The sequence below is a fragment of the Carettochelys insculpta genome, chromosome 24 (genome assembly GCF_033958435.1).
Source record: "Carettochelys insculpta isolate YL-2023 chromosome 24, ASM3395843v1, whole genome shotgun sequence".
Taxonomy (NCBI): Eukaryota; Metazoa; Chordata; order Testudines; family Carettochelyidae; genus Carettochelys; species Carettochelys insculpta.
This window is the reverse complement of record NC_134160.1, coordinates 3,105,152-3,118,606: the sequence shown is the minus strand read 5'-3', so window position 1 is coordinate 3,118,606 and position 13,455 is coordinate 3,105,152. Positions and strand designations below refer to the sequence as shown.

Sequence of the window (13,455 nt, the reverse complement as noted above, 5' to 3'; positions counted from 1 at the left end):
CAAAAGAAGTTCACTGTAACTGACTTCACGACATAGCCTAGGATCAGAGCTGCCAGACCTCAAAACCATGGCGACTGTATTGTGCAGAAGCTGGAGTCCTGGATGACCTGAACCTGACTGGCCCACCAGGAAAAGTTCATCTGCCTTTCTGGGAGTGGTGAGTGTGTAATGTAGTGTGTGTGAGGTCTATGTGTAGTGTATGCAGATAGGACCAGTACAGGGATGATAGCAGGGCACTAGCCACATGCCCCTTCCCTCCTGCCCATGCCTTGCCCTGAACATAATGCTTCTCTGCACCTACCCGCCACTTACCATGGAAGTACCACTGTTCCAGAGAGGGTGGGAAAGTCCCTCCTCCCCCTTGAAGCCATGTGACCTGACATTAGTGCAAGCTAGAAAGTTAGCGCTGCTGTTGGGCTGTGCTGCTCCCAGGGCTAGCTGGGACTGTCCCTGCCCTCATCAGAAATGGTGTGGTGCTGACATTGAGTATGGGGGGAGCCTGACTGCAATGCTGGAGAGTGCATATGGCCTGTGTGCATCGCCCCATGTGTCGCCTATGAGTACGTGCATTCTGTTTTGGTGATTACTACAGGTTACAGACATATGGGTAAGGCTCTTTCACTAGTAAAGGACCCAACAAAAAGATCACATGGTGAACCATAGGAATGAGGTAAAGGTAGTTGCCCTAGCATGCAGCTAAAGTGGACACGTTAATTGACCCCTACATTCCATTTCCCTCCCAAGGCTTTGTAGCCCTGTGGGTCTTTTCTTCGTAGCTGTCCTTAGACATTTCCCATCACCACAAGAGGGTGCTTCTAACACAGCACTAACAAACATCCCTGCTGTCTAAGAAATGAACCTGTCCTTCCCCTTTGCCAACAAGATTCATAAAAGAGCAAACTTAAAACCATGAAAACAGCTAATAAATAAATCTGCCTCCTCCTGTTTACTCATTAGCCTGGCAGAGAAGCATGACTGTCCACAAAAAGTACTGTGCCAAACATGCCTCACTATGGACCTGTTTGGAAATCCAAAGTGTTCCAGCCCTGGGCAGATGACAACTGTGCAGGACATGTTAGTAGTTAAAGCATTTACTTTTTATTGGCTCATGCGGTAGGTATAGAGAGTCTAAAGACGTTCTGGACATCCTGTTTAGAACAATCCAATCCCTCTGAAATACATTATCCAAAGCTATTGTGAAGTGCTTTCACATTCTAGATCATAATTACACTGCACTGCATCTACCTTAGCTCCATTTTTTATTGTGTTAGGTTCTATTAGAGCAGGGGTCGGCAAACAAGCTAGCAAGAGAAGCCGTTTTTTCTAATTTGGTAAAAAACTCAATAATTCAAGAGCCGCAGTGCATGTGAATACACAACGGTCCATAATAAATCATCTCAAACCATACTTTTTGTAACCCCTATTTTAAGAACAGTGCGCACACAATGATTTGTAACATGATACATTTTTATCTACAGGACCTTAACAAACTTTTTACATATTCTATTTCAGCGGTGTGCAGTGTGGTGAAGTGAGGCTCAGGAAAGCCGCACACGTGGGGCACCCTTCCAGCCGCTACACACACATGCCCACCACAAGTGTGTGGCAGCAGCTGTGGAGGTGGCTGCTCCAGGTCCACCAGGCTCCAGCCGCGTTGCAGGGTGGCTCGCATGGCAGCTACAACCATGTTGCAGGGCAGCTTCCGTGAGTAATGTGGGGTGGATGCGGGAGGGAGGCTATGGCAATCCCTTACATCCCTTTGGGTCACCACTGTTCTATTTCTTCACGCTTTACATGTGTTTGTACCACTTTCTTCCTGACTTTCACTCCTGACCCTTCTCTGTCTCTGGACAAGGCTAGGGGGAGTTATCCAAAATTTCAAGATCACACATCATTTGTTAGTTAAATATGAGTTGTTCAGTGTTGGGCTTTTAGATGCTCACCATTTATCAAAACTAATCAGGAGGGTTTTTTCTTTTTCATCTTTGAAATCATTGCATTGGGAGCCACAAAGGTGTCCTTAAAAAGCCACATGAGGCTTCACAGCTGTAGGTTGCAGACCCCCACACTAGAGCAAAGATGATCGATCATTAGTGGCGTGCCCTGGCTACTTGGTATGTGCTGATTTTCAGCTAGGTAGGATTTGGCGAGGAGGGGCTGTTTCTCTTCCTCACTGTGGACCTAAAGGGCAATTGGTGTATGTAAGAATTTGCATTTTTCTATTTGACTGTTAAAGGGATACCAACAACCAGCAGCCTACATTAAGCACATATGCAAGCATCAGAACTCGTTACTAACCATAATAGATTATTAAAAGTGGAAGGACTTTACAAATCCCCAATTGCCTTGTCAGGGTTTATGCTCTTGGTTTAAGTTCCTGCTTTTCTCTGTGGTTGCACTATGAAGTCAATTTCATCCTTATTTTTACTCAGTTTCACTTTTAGGCTCTCAGTACAGTCCTAAGGTTTTTGACACTGCAGTTGAACGCCTATTTCGTTGGCATTAAAACAGAATTGTGGAAGCGTACGTATTGAGCTTGGGTTTTATCAAAGCTTTTTTCTCACCCAAGTAGAAATTATGGACCAAATTTAAATTGTTAGATTTCCTTAGGACAAAGGTATTTTGTAGTTCCAAGAAAATGTTCAGCTTCATGTTGTTGTGACATTAGATATATTCTTGATCGCCAGTGTCTGTGTAAATTGCATGAGTGGAGCTGGCACTCTGTCAGCCCTTACAGGCTTCCTCAGTGTTCTCAACTTCTTTCAGTGCAAACAAACCAACCTGTACCAATGCCCACAATGCTGCACTCTCTTCTCTTCATTTCCAAGCTCTTCACTCACAGTGCAGGGTTTCAGTTCCTCCTCCTGCAGAGGCAGGTCTCCATCCTTTCCCCTGAGCTACTCTTCCATCACAGGGAAGGATTGCTTCTTTCTCCTCCCCTCTCACAGCGGGTGCCTTGTCCTGTCACATTCACCATCTCACCTTTTCTTCCTGCACAACTCTGTCTCCCTGCCACCCCTGGGCCTCTGCCCGTTGCAGCGCCCCCCACAATTACACAACCAGCACTCCCTCCTCAGATCCCACTATCTCCTATCCCACTGCACAGCCAGCAGTGCTCGTCTGCCCCAACTGCACTGCACACCCAGCCTTTCCAGCCCCCTGCACTGCACACCCGCTCCCTGAGGGCCCCCACTGCACACCCAGCCTCCTACAGCCACCACTGCACACCCAGCCTCCCCAGCGCTCCCTTCTAGCACGCCCCAGGCTACAGCTACGGCTAGGGAACGTGCCCAGCCTCGCTATGGATCCAAGATGGCGCCGCTGTGCATAAGCTCTATACTGTAGACCGGCGGGGGCTTGTCGCGTCGCGCGGCGCCGCGCCTCGCCCACCCGCCCCGCCAGGGGGCGCTGCCTCCTCCCGCCGCCTTTGTTGGCGCTGGGGCCAGGCGCTCGCGTCAGCGCAGGTTGGCCGGGCTGCCGCGCCTGCGCGCTGGGGGCCAGGCGGGGAGGAGGTTGCCCGGAGGCTGCGGCGGCCGCAGCAGCAGCAGCGGGAGGCGGAGGGAGCAGCGTCCCCCCTCCCCCCCCCCACCGCGCGGTGAGCCCAGCCCGGAGCCTGCCCGCGTGGATGGGATGGAAGCAGGACCCTCGGGAGCAGGTAGCGGAGCGGGGCTGGGCCCGGCGTTGCACTGGGGCTGTGCAGTGGGGTGTAAGGGAGCGGCGGAGCGGGTGCAAGTGGGGCTGTGTAGTGGGGTGCAAAGGGGCTGCAGTAGAGCTGTGCAGTGGGGTGAAAGGGAGCGGGTATAAGTGGAGCTGTGCAGTGGGGGCCAAGGGGGCTGCAGGGGAGCAGTGGAGCGGGTGCAAGGAGGCTGTGCAGTGCAGTGTAAGGGGCAGGGGAGCTGGTGCAAGGAGGCTCCAGTGTGGGGATGGGGCAGGGGAGGTGATGCATGGGGGTGTTGCAGTGGGTTCCTGGGGCAAGGAAGCTAGTACAGTGTGGGTGGGGAAAGAATTGGAGACGTAGTGCACTGGGGAAAAGGCATGGGGGTTTTGAGGGGGAGTGTAGTATAGAAGTAGGGGGCGGAAGTGGGGAAGAAGCTGTGCAAAGGGGGAGAGGCAAATTGGTACAATATGGGGGTGGTGAGGGGGTGGTCAGTGGTGTGCTGCCAAGGAAGAGAGTGCAATGGGGTTACCAAAGGAGAAGGGGAGTTCGTGTAATAGTGGCTTATGGGGTTACAATGTAGAGTGCCATGCAGAATGGACAGGGTTGACTTGATATTATGGGGCTTGGGGTTGTACAGTGAGGGGCTGAAAGAACAAGAGGAGTTGATGCAGTGTGTACTTAGGGGCAGCAGTGGGACAGGCTCTGCAAAGGGATGGAAGAGCTGTTAATGCAGTATGGGGCAGGCGGGCATCCAGGGTAAGGTTCAGGGAGGCTATCAGTTATAGACAGCCATGTGTGATAGGGAGATTCAAGGGGGTGGGGGGGCTGTGCATTTTGTATGTGGTGTGTCTGTGAGGTGGGCTCCAGGAGTGCGGTGCAAGGGAAAGGGGCAGCTGGTGCACTCTAGGTGGAGGGGGACTCACTCCTGTGTAGAGAGCTGTGTGATTTTTGAGGTGGGGGTATTCTGTGACTTTGGGACCAAGAAGGCTGGGCATTGGTGTGTGTTGCGTGCTGTGCATGGTAAGACGGAGGCTGAGCAGTGGCAGAGGGGTGTCGAGGGATTGAGGCTGACTGTGGGGGAGGAGGTCTGGGGGGATTGAGGCAGCTGCAAGGGGCAGGATGAGGAGCTATTGAGTTGAGCAGCAGGTGCATGTCCCTGCAGATGAATCCTGCTGCTAAGGTCCTAGACTGCTACAGACTTCTTTTATATTTCAAACCCTGGCAAGTGGCTTATGTTTCCAGGCTAGGGAGGGGAGGAGGAATCCCCCATTTCTGTCTGCCCCTCCTGCCCCTCTGGAGTGCAGGAGAGACTTAGGGTAAGAGACAGCAGATGGTGTCCGCTCCTGGAGCAGGACTGCCAGTGCTCCCTTGTTTGGACACAACGGTCAGTCGCTGCTGTTTTCTTGTGACAGAATGAAGCAGTTTCTGCCTCTCTGCTTGGGGCATGCGCAAAACCCCAGCTGCCTTTGCATGCCTGACAGCTGGAGAGGGGAGGCAGTGACTGTTGCTAAAGGGATTCATTCTTAGTGCCCTCCACATTGTTCAACGGGGTGTGCTGGGGAGAAGCAATGCGAGGGGCTAACAATGCTGCTGATAGTGTCCTTTCCTGGCCCTGTCTTGCCAGCCCCCTCCAAATGTCATTTAAATGTCTGTTTTTGTTGCAGCAGATCATTTCATTCTTATTTATGGGCTTTCCATGGACGTGTTTATTTTATCTCATTTCTTTTCCTGCAAAATAAAGGGTGGTGGGTAGAGAGAAGAAAATCAGTAGTGATGCTAGGTTATCGGGGGTCTGTAAATCTCTCGAAACTAAGTTGATGAACTTGATGCCTGTTAAAATGGGGTTGGCTTAATTCTGAAGTAAAATACTTGAACTTGAACATCCAAGTCTGAATTGTAAGGTGGGTGCGTTAAGCGTCATGGAGTAACATCTCATCTGTACATTAATATTTAGAAGCTAATACTTAACACTGATTTATTAACATTCTGCCTAGCATAGTGAGATTAAAGGCTTAATTGTTCTAACTCAGGGATTGCTGCCTGCCTGCCACCTGGCTCTGTTGCTGCATTGGGGTCCGACACATGGCCCATCAGCCCCTTTGTGGCCAGACATGCTCTGGTCTGATGCAGTAGGACGCTGGGAACCAGGACCAGGGTTCCCCCAAATATTTTCTATCCACAGGTGGAAGAAATTTTGTTATGTGCACCAAGGCACGTGCAAATGTGCACCACCAATAGAAACATATGTTGTCGGCTGTGGGCACTCTGCTAAAGAGCTGGATGGCACCTGAATCTCTCCTAGGTGGTCGCCCAAATGCTCACTTTACAGGGAATGCTGACCAGGACTGCTGGGTTCTGGTCCTGATTTTACCAAGGCTGTGCCACGTGACCTTGGGTAAACACTTAACCTCTGTGCCTCTGATCATTTTATCTATACAACAGGGATGGCAATATAGTCTTTCCTTACACAATGGTAAATCTGAGGCTTAAATGGTTTTGTTAGTGCTTTGAGATCCTCATGAAAAAGTAGGCATCAGATTGGATTGCATTATGTCGTTCATCCGAGCATGCTTTGGAGGTGAGTTTATATGGTTCCAATCCTCTGCGTGGGGCAAGTGTGTTTATGGGCTTAATCTTGGTATCTTACTGGAGAGGGCAGCCAGCATTTTACTGTTGCTAGACATGGTTCTAGTAAGTTACTCATCAGTTATTGCAGGAAGCTGCAGGAATGCTGCCTAAATTACAGCATGCTGCCATTCGAAGATGCTGGCCTTTGATTTTCTTTTCTTCTGCACACTTGTGAAAAACTTAATTGCCAGGTGGTGTTACTGCTGCTGCTATCAGAACAAAAAGGGTGTCTGAAAGTCAGCTTGGTTCTTGGTGACCTCAGCCACTCTGGAAACCAGTGGGAATTAAGTCCACTTGTCACCCCACCAGGATCACACCCAAAGCTCACGCTCTTGTTACGTTATCCATTCCTTCCAGAAGTAGTGGTCTAGAACAGCGCACTGTTAGATATACACAACTTGAGTGGGCTCTGGACGCAGCCCCGGTACTGCAGCCAATACTGTGTGTTACTGACAGTGCCAACCCCAGCTGCGGAGGAACCACTATTGGAAAAGATCCATTTTTCTCTAGACCCCAGTGTGTGACACTAGTCCTCTGTGACTAGTGTTGTAGTGTCTAACCCATATATCTACCAGATCTCACCACTAAGAGGCTCTTTGACTACCTTCCATTGCTTCTACTTGTAAAATTGGCTACTTCTCACTCGTCAAATAGATCTGAAATCCATAACTAGGTTCTATATGCAAAGCTGCCTTTGTTCATCCCTAAAGATCTCGTGTCATGACACAGAGAATTGTTTTGTTTTCTGTGACTCCCGTTTTGCAAACCCTACAACAAAGGATATTAAGGGAAATATCTGCATTAAAACTGTTTTGTATGTTTGTGGGTAGATACATGAACAAGATGAACAGTTTGTGTTACCGCTATCAAGAGAAAAAAGAAATTCTAACCAACCCTTCTCAGTTCATCTCCCTTTCATCCAACGCCCTCCTTTGGTAGAGCCTAAACAGCCAATTAAACCTTGCATCAAATAGAATCTTTGATTTGATAGTGGAGTATATGGGGAAGGTTAATGAGAACATGTGGAACATGAGAATGAGTGGAAGCACAGCAAAGAGGAACTCCATCACCTTTTTTGTTTTTAAACGGCGTGCAGTTAAGAAAGGAAGTTTTGGGGAAGAAGGAAACTGAACACAGTGGCATGGTGGTTTGAAACACTAAACCCACTCTCCTCAAATTGGGACTTTCTAAGTCCCTTACAAACTTCCTAAATACCGCTTAGGTTAACTGTTATCTTTGTGTGTTAACCTCCACAAAAACCTGCAGCTGTTTCATTCTAAGTAAAATTTTTTTTTTATCTTCAGGAAACACTAATTCATGTCTGGGTACTTATTGTGTTCCTAGGACAGGATTATTTCAGTCAACAAAGGCGAGAAAAGCACCTTGCCTCAAGACATAACGTGATTTATCTATAAACGCTTTCTGTCATGTAGCTACAACATGTATGAAAGCGAATGTGAGACAATGGATTAAAATGGCAGATGTTAAAAGAAATCAGGAAAATAAGCATACTGGAATTTTTCTGCAAGGAGGCTCTTGTTTGGTTTGTTGTGTTGGCTTTTTGGTAAACCACTGCTTTGTGTGACCTCTTTAATCATTTTAGCATGGAAAAAATGGCCTTTAGATCCCAGCATTTGAGCCCGTTCCAAAAATAGGGAATACCGTTTACATGCTGCTACAGTTGAATCCTTAAAAAGGAAGAATAGTGTCTCTTTGCCTAGGTCAGTGTCTTTTAACAAAATAATCAAACTTTGGAGTGTTTGCTGTTCCGTGCATCTGCAGCTCAGCGGAGTCTTTATAGTAGTTCTAGGTGACTTAGGCTAGGTTTATGCTCCGGGAGAAAATCAAAGTTAAATACTCAATTCCAGCTATGTGAATTGTGGGGACGCACGAAATTGAACTATAGGGGGTCGGCAGTCATTCCCTGTACTCCTCAATATTATGAGTTTCTCCCATCAACCTCCCTCTGTGAAGATGGCCTGGTAAGTTGATTGTAGATAGGCAATTCTAGCTATGGCAATTGCGTAGCTAAAATCGACTTATCTACGATCAACTTTAATGTCTAGTGTAGACCTGGCGTCAATACCAGCTGCTTCCATAAAAAGAACAAGAAACCTTGTGGCAGGCAGTATGGGACTATACATGGAAATATGTGTTTGTTCACTGTATGGAAAAGGCAGCGAGGATTTTGAATGCTGGCTACTCTCAGGATTCCAACAATATCTTCAGTGTCAGCTGCTGATCCAGTCTCTTCAGTCATGGCTCCTAAGTGTCAGAGCTCCACCTTCTCCATGTCTAGGAAAGGGTAGAGATGCCCTTGCTACTGTTGCTCATGCCACAGCATCGTATATATAGAGGTCTTGTCTATACTTCCTGGAGGATCGATGCTCCAGAGATTGAACTTCTGGGATTTGATTTAGTGGGTCTAGTAAAGACCCACTAAATCAGCTCCTGTGGGTACCCTCCTCCCCCATCACTCCTTGCATTGACAAGGAATAAGGGAGGTGGGTGGGAGAGTTTCCCATTGTGGTGGAAAGGCTGGCCCTGTGTAGCATGCTGACAAGTTTAATGCTTTGAATCTGTATCTTCATCTGAGCTCTCTGCCTGTCGTATGGTCATAGTCTAATTATGGTGAGTTTAGTGTTGAACCAAAGAGCCACTACAGCCAATATTAACCTAACTGCATTTCAAGAAACTTGTGTGTGAGAGAATTAACGGATTGACAGTGGGCGCAAATCTCTACAAAGCCACAAAATTACAGAAAGGAAAGTCTTTTCCATGAATCTACACTCTGCGTATATTTTTCTTTTGTCCTCTGTATCAGATGTCTTCCTCCCTGCATTTAATGATGTTATCTTGAAGGCATACTACCCACTATTAGTCGGCCCTCACGCTGGAGATAAGGCATGCATTTTTAACAATGAGAGTAGCAGCTAGAACAGTTTCTCAGTTTTCCAACAGTGATCATTTTCAGGTCAAGATTGGATCTTTTTTTTAAAAGATACATATCAGGTATTCTTGCAGTGAAGTTCTCTGGCTTGTGTTATGCATGAAGTCTGATTAGATGGTTACAGTGATCCTTTGTGGGCTTGGAATCTTTGAATGTGCACTCACCAAGGTAGACTAGACAGGAGTGTTAGCCACAAAGTTGTATTTAGTATGGAAAGAGAAAATCCTTAATCCAGAAACAGCAGGGAAACTCGTCTTTTATCCTTTCAAATTAAAATCTCTTCAAATGAACTTAAGAGCCCAGATGCCTCTTTGCATTTGATATGTAGCCTTTTTGAGTAAATGAAACTCCATAGTTATAATTAGCTCTTTAGTGGTAGCAAAGTATACATTTTGCTATTTTGAGTCCATGTGCTGCATTAGGAAAAACAAGGCAATGAAGAAAACAGGCGCTCAGTGGTTCTTTTTCAGGGTTAAGTGTTGATCATAGGTTTGAGAATAAATGTGGTGGAACTGTGGGTGCATCTGCTTCTGCTGTGATTATTATTATTATTATTATTATTATTATTATTATTTTTGAGTGAGCTGCTAAACTGACAAGGATGTCTGAGCAAATCCTTCCAACCCAGCACATGTTTTAATGGGACGCATGGTCCATCAGGTTCTGAGAGCTTAGCTTGGGAGAATTCAGGAAGAAGAGTTGTATGGAATTAGTAGAAATGGCTTGGAAATAAGCAAAATTAAAAGAAAATATGGAGGTTGTCTCTGAGCAAAAGAGATATACAGCCCTCAAAATTAATAGGTAACTATCTCATCCTGTGCAGGCTGTTGTTGGCTCCTCCTTCCTGAATATATTTTTCTGTGCGCTAGTGATGCCACTTGCTCTCTGGCTTTTTCTGAGAGGTTTCATAGAGTGATTTAGGGTGGAAGATTTTTCAGGGTCTTTTAAGTGAGTGTGGTGGTGATTAATGGCCTTTTTCTGATTATTAACACACCACTTGGTCACAGCCAAATGTGTCCCCTCAATGCTTTTGTGTAAAGCAACTGTTTTTCCTCTAAAAACCCATTTTTATTTTTCTCAGTTTCTTTACTTTTTTAAGGCAGGATGTGTGCATGGTGTATTCCAGGAGGAGGTTGTTGTTATCAACTCTGCTGAATAAAGCAACTTCTTTTTGCACTCTGTCCAGTTCTAGTGTCCTGCTTTTTCTTTTTGAATGGAGCATTTGGAGAGGATTTAAATTGACATGTTAATTTCATGCCCTCCTAAACATTCTGGGTTCTCACCCATCAGGCAGCTGTTGGTCAATCCGTTGTGTGTTCGCCAGCTGTTACGCTAAATATATAAACAAAGTGTATTTCAGCACTAATGACCCCAAGTGGATTTTTATGTTCTGTTGCACCCCATGCGCTCACACAGCCCTTCCTAAAAGATGTGGTTAGTTTGTGAGGAGAGTAGGTAGATTCTGAGAGTCCACAGTAAGGAGGATCTGGTGTGAAGTTGTCAGAACACTCCGATGGCTCCTCTAGTTGAATGGCTGTGGGGCACTGCTTTTGTGTGTTAAAGTCTGCGATTCTTCCCAGCCTGCTGAATTTATAATGGCTGGCAGATTTCATACTGCTCACTGACTGCATTGTACTCCAGCAAAACCACTAGCCCCTGTGCCTCTTTGTGCTCATTTACATGACAAAATGGGGGCTGATGCAGCTTTGCCATGGAGAGTGGAGGTATGCGGAGAGAACCCCCTGTCGCCAGGCAGACGGGTCACTCCGAACAAGCTTGTCCCTTCCATACTAAAACATACACATTCTGTTGCTGCCTCCTTCCCATGCGTATGCCCCCTTCATGATTTGTGTTTGCTGTGGCTTTTCCGGTGGTGGGAAGGCGGCGTGTGCATGGCAAGGAGGCAGCAATGAAGCAGTTCTAAAAGAAGGGAGGGAAAGACGTAGGCAATGTAAGTCCTGTGAGCAGATGACACATAGACCTCATGGAAAAGAACGTAGGGGCAGCTGCAGATGCTCAGTCTGTCCCCATGGCCATAAATATTCACATCCAAATACTGTCGCTGGCCAGGGATGCCTTAGCTACTACTGGTTTAATGGAGTTCTTTTCACCTAGACCTGGGTTTGTTTTTGCTGGAGGTTGCTCTCAAGCCTGCGTGGTGGTTGGATTCCTTCCAGGGTGGTGCCTCCAAACCCTGCTCGGGGCCCCTGTCTGTCTATCAGGTGTTTAATAAAAGCAGCTGCCTGGTGATTTGCTCTTTCGATTCCACTTTAAAATTGGGATGTTAACATTTAACTGGTTAACCAGTGGGGGATGGAACACCCAGCTGCCCGCCATGGTCAGGGGATTGCTCCAGTCCCGCCATGGCCAAGGGGTGCTTCAGCATTGCCCTGGCTGCGCCGCCCTCCACCCCCATTTAGTCAGTAATACTTAATGTTTAACCAGTTAACTCATTAAACAGGATTTTACATCCCTACTTTAAACCCCCGAGTTTCCAGCTGCCACTCTGCCTGGCGTGGCGTAGAATAACAGTTCACTGTGTATGATGCTAGGCGCATAACAAACCTCACGAATGACAGCAGCCACTTCTCACCTGCAGCGCTCAAGGTGCTCTCGAGAGGAAAGTAATTCTCCTTATCTCTCTTTTGCCAAAGTGGCAGTGAGTGGCACAAGTGACTTGCCCATGGCCACACCGCATTGGGAGCAGAGCTGAAGTTTTCAGCCTCCCAGTCATTTGGACTGCGTTGTCTGCAAAGGGATGGAGTTCTGTCTGCTGAAGGAGCCTCGCCTCGCCTCGCCTGATAACAGCTTGAGACCTTGGTGTTCTGCTTCAGGCATGTGCATAGCTTCTTTGACTCATGGGGTGGAAGAGACCTCAACAGGTCACCGTGTCCAACCCCCTGCTGAAAGCAGAGCCGATCCCAACACAAACATCCCAGCCATGGCTTTGTCTAACTGGCATGTAACCCTTGTGTGCACTTCTGGGAACATCGACGCAGTCAGAGTTGATCTTCCAGAGATTGTTTTTGTGCATTGTGCAAAATCGATCTCTCTGGGGTCAGCAGCTGACCCCTGTACTCCTTGCCATCACCAGGAGTAAAGGAGGTCTGGAGAAACTCCCATCGACCTTCCTCATTGAGGACGGACAGGTAAGTCAATTGCAGATATGTCAATTCTAGCTATGCAATTGCTGTAGCTAGAACTGGGTATTTGCAAGCGACTTGAAGGTCTAGTGTAGACCAAGCCTCAAAGACCTCTAGGGAAGGACCCATGGTGGATCGGATAGCCTCCGTGCTGAGTCCGAGGGCTTGTGTACACTGCATGGAGAGCCCAGTGGCTGGACCCCGTAGCACTCCGTGAAGACACTCCACCTCCCTGACAGGCGGCAGGGGAAGCCCTCCAATCAACACGGTGGTTACATTGGTAAAACTGTGTTGCTCAAGGTGTGGACGTTCTGCACTCCTCTGACAGTTACTCCAATAGCGGTTGGTGGCATAGACCAGGTCTGAGGCTGTGAACTGCCTGGTGTCTGCCAGAAGAATCTCTAGACCAGCTTTCTCATCTGATGGAATCTCTCCTTTCCGACATTGTCATGGTGGTGGTTTTTGGGCACCTTCTCTCCAGTGAGGATGTCGAATTTCATTACCTTGTAGTCGCTGATTGTGGAGTGGTTCAACCTGTAATTCTTGAACCAATTCCTGTTGGCACATAGGCCACATCTACATTACCTGGGGTTCAATTTCGCACACCTGGTAGAGATGCATGAAATCGACCTATCAGGCCGGTAGTCAACCCCTGTACTCCTTGCTATCACAAGGAGTAAGGGAAGTGGACTTTCCTAAGTGAGGCTGGCCAGGTAAGTCAATTTTAGATAAGTCTGTTCTAGCAACACAATTGCCATAGCAGGAATTTCATATCTACAATCAACTTATTTTCCTAGTGTAGACCAAACCTTAGAACAAACTGCTTAATCTGTGGCATTAATTCACAGGCATAATTAATTGTGAGGCTTAATGCTCATAAAGTGTTTGAGGTCCTTGGGCAAAAGGCAGTGCAAATGCAGTGTTATCTGTAGCATTGGGCTTCCCCAGCACTGGCAGCAGGCAAGCTCTGAGAGCCTTATTTGCGCTTGCATTGCTGTTTCTTTGCAACAAGATGGTGCTGGAAAGACTCTTCCACAGAGGCGCAAAGTTTGGTTTTATGCAGAAGCAACAGTTAT

At 47.3% G+C, this 13,455-nt stretch overlaps 1 protein-coding gene across 3 annotated transcripts in view; it reads left to right on the top strand.

The window, feature by feature from the left end:
* Positions 1 to 13,455, top strand: part of LOC142001424 (protein argonaute-1) — a 50,924-nt gene continuing 37,469 nt past the window's right edge. Inside the window, exons 1-2 of one of the 3 annotated variants that reach the window (XM_074976647.1) lie at positions 1 to 157; positions 1,513 to 1,704. In XM_074976647.1, the coding sequence (XP_074832748.1) occupies positions 1,671 to 1,704 (34 nt within the window). In that variant the 5' untranslated portion in view covers positions 1 to 157; positions 1,513 to 1,670. Of the gene's footprint in view, positions 158 to 1,512; positions 1,705 to 3,538; positions 3,656 to 13,455 lie in introns of those variants that run through there. The other 2 variants (XM_074976645.1, XM_074976646.1) reach the window with 2 other exon arrangements.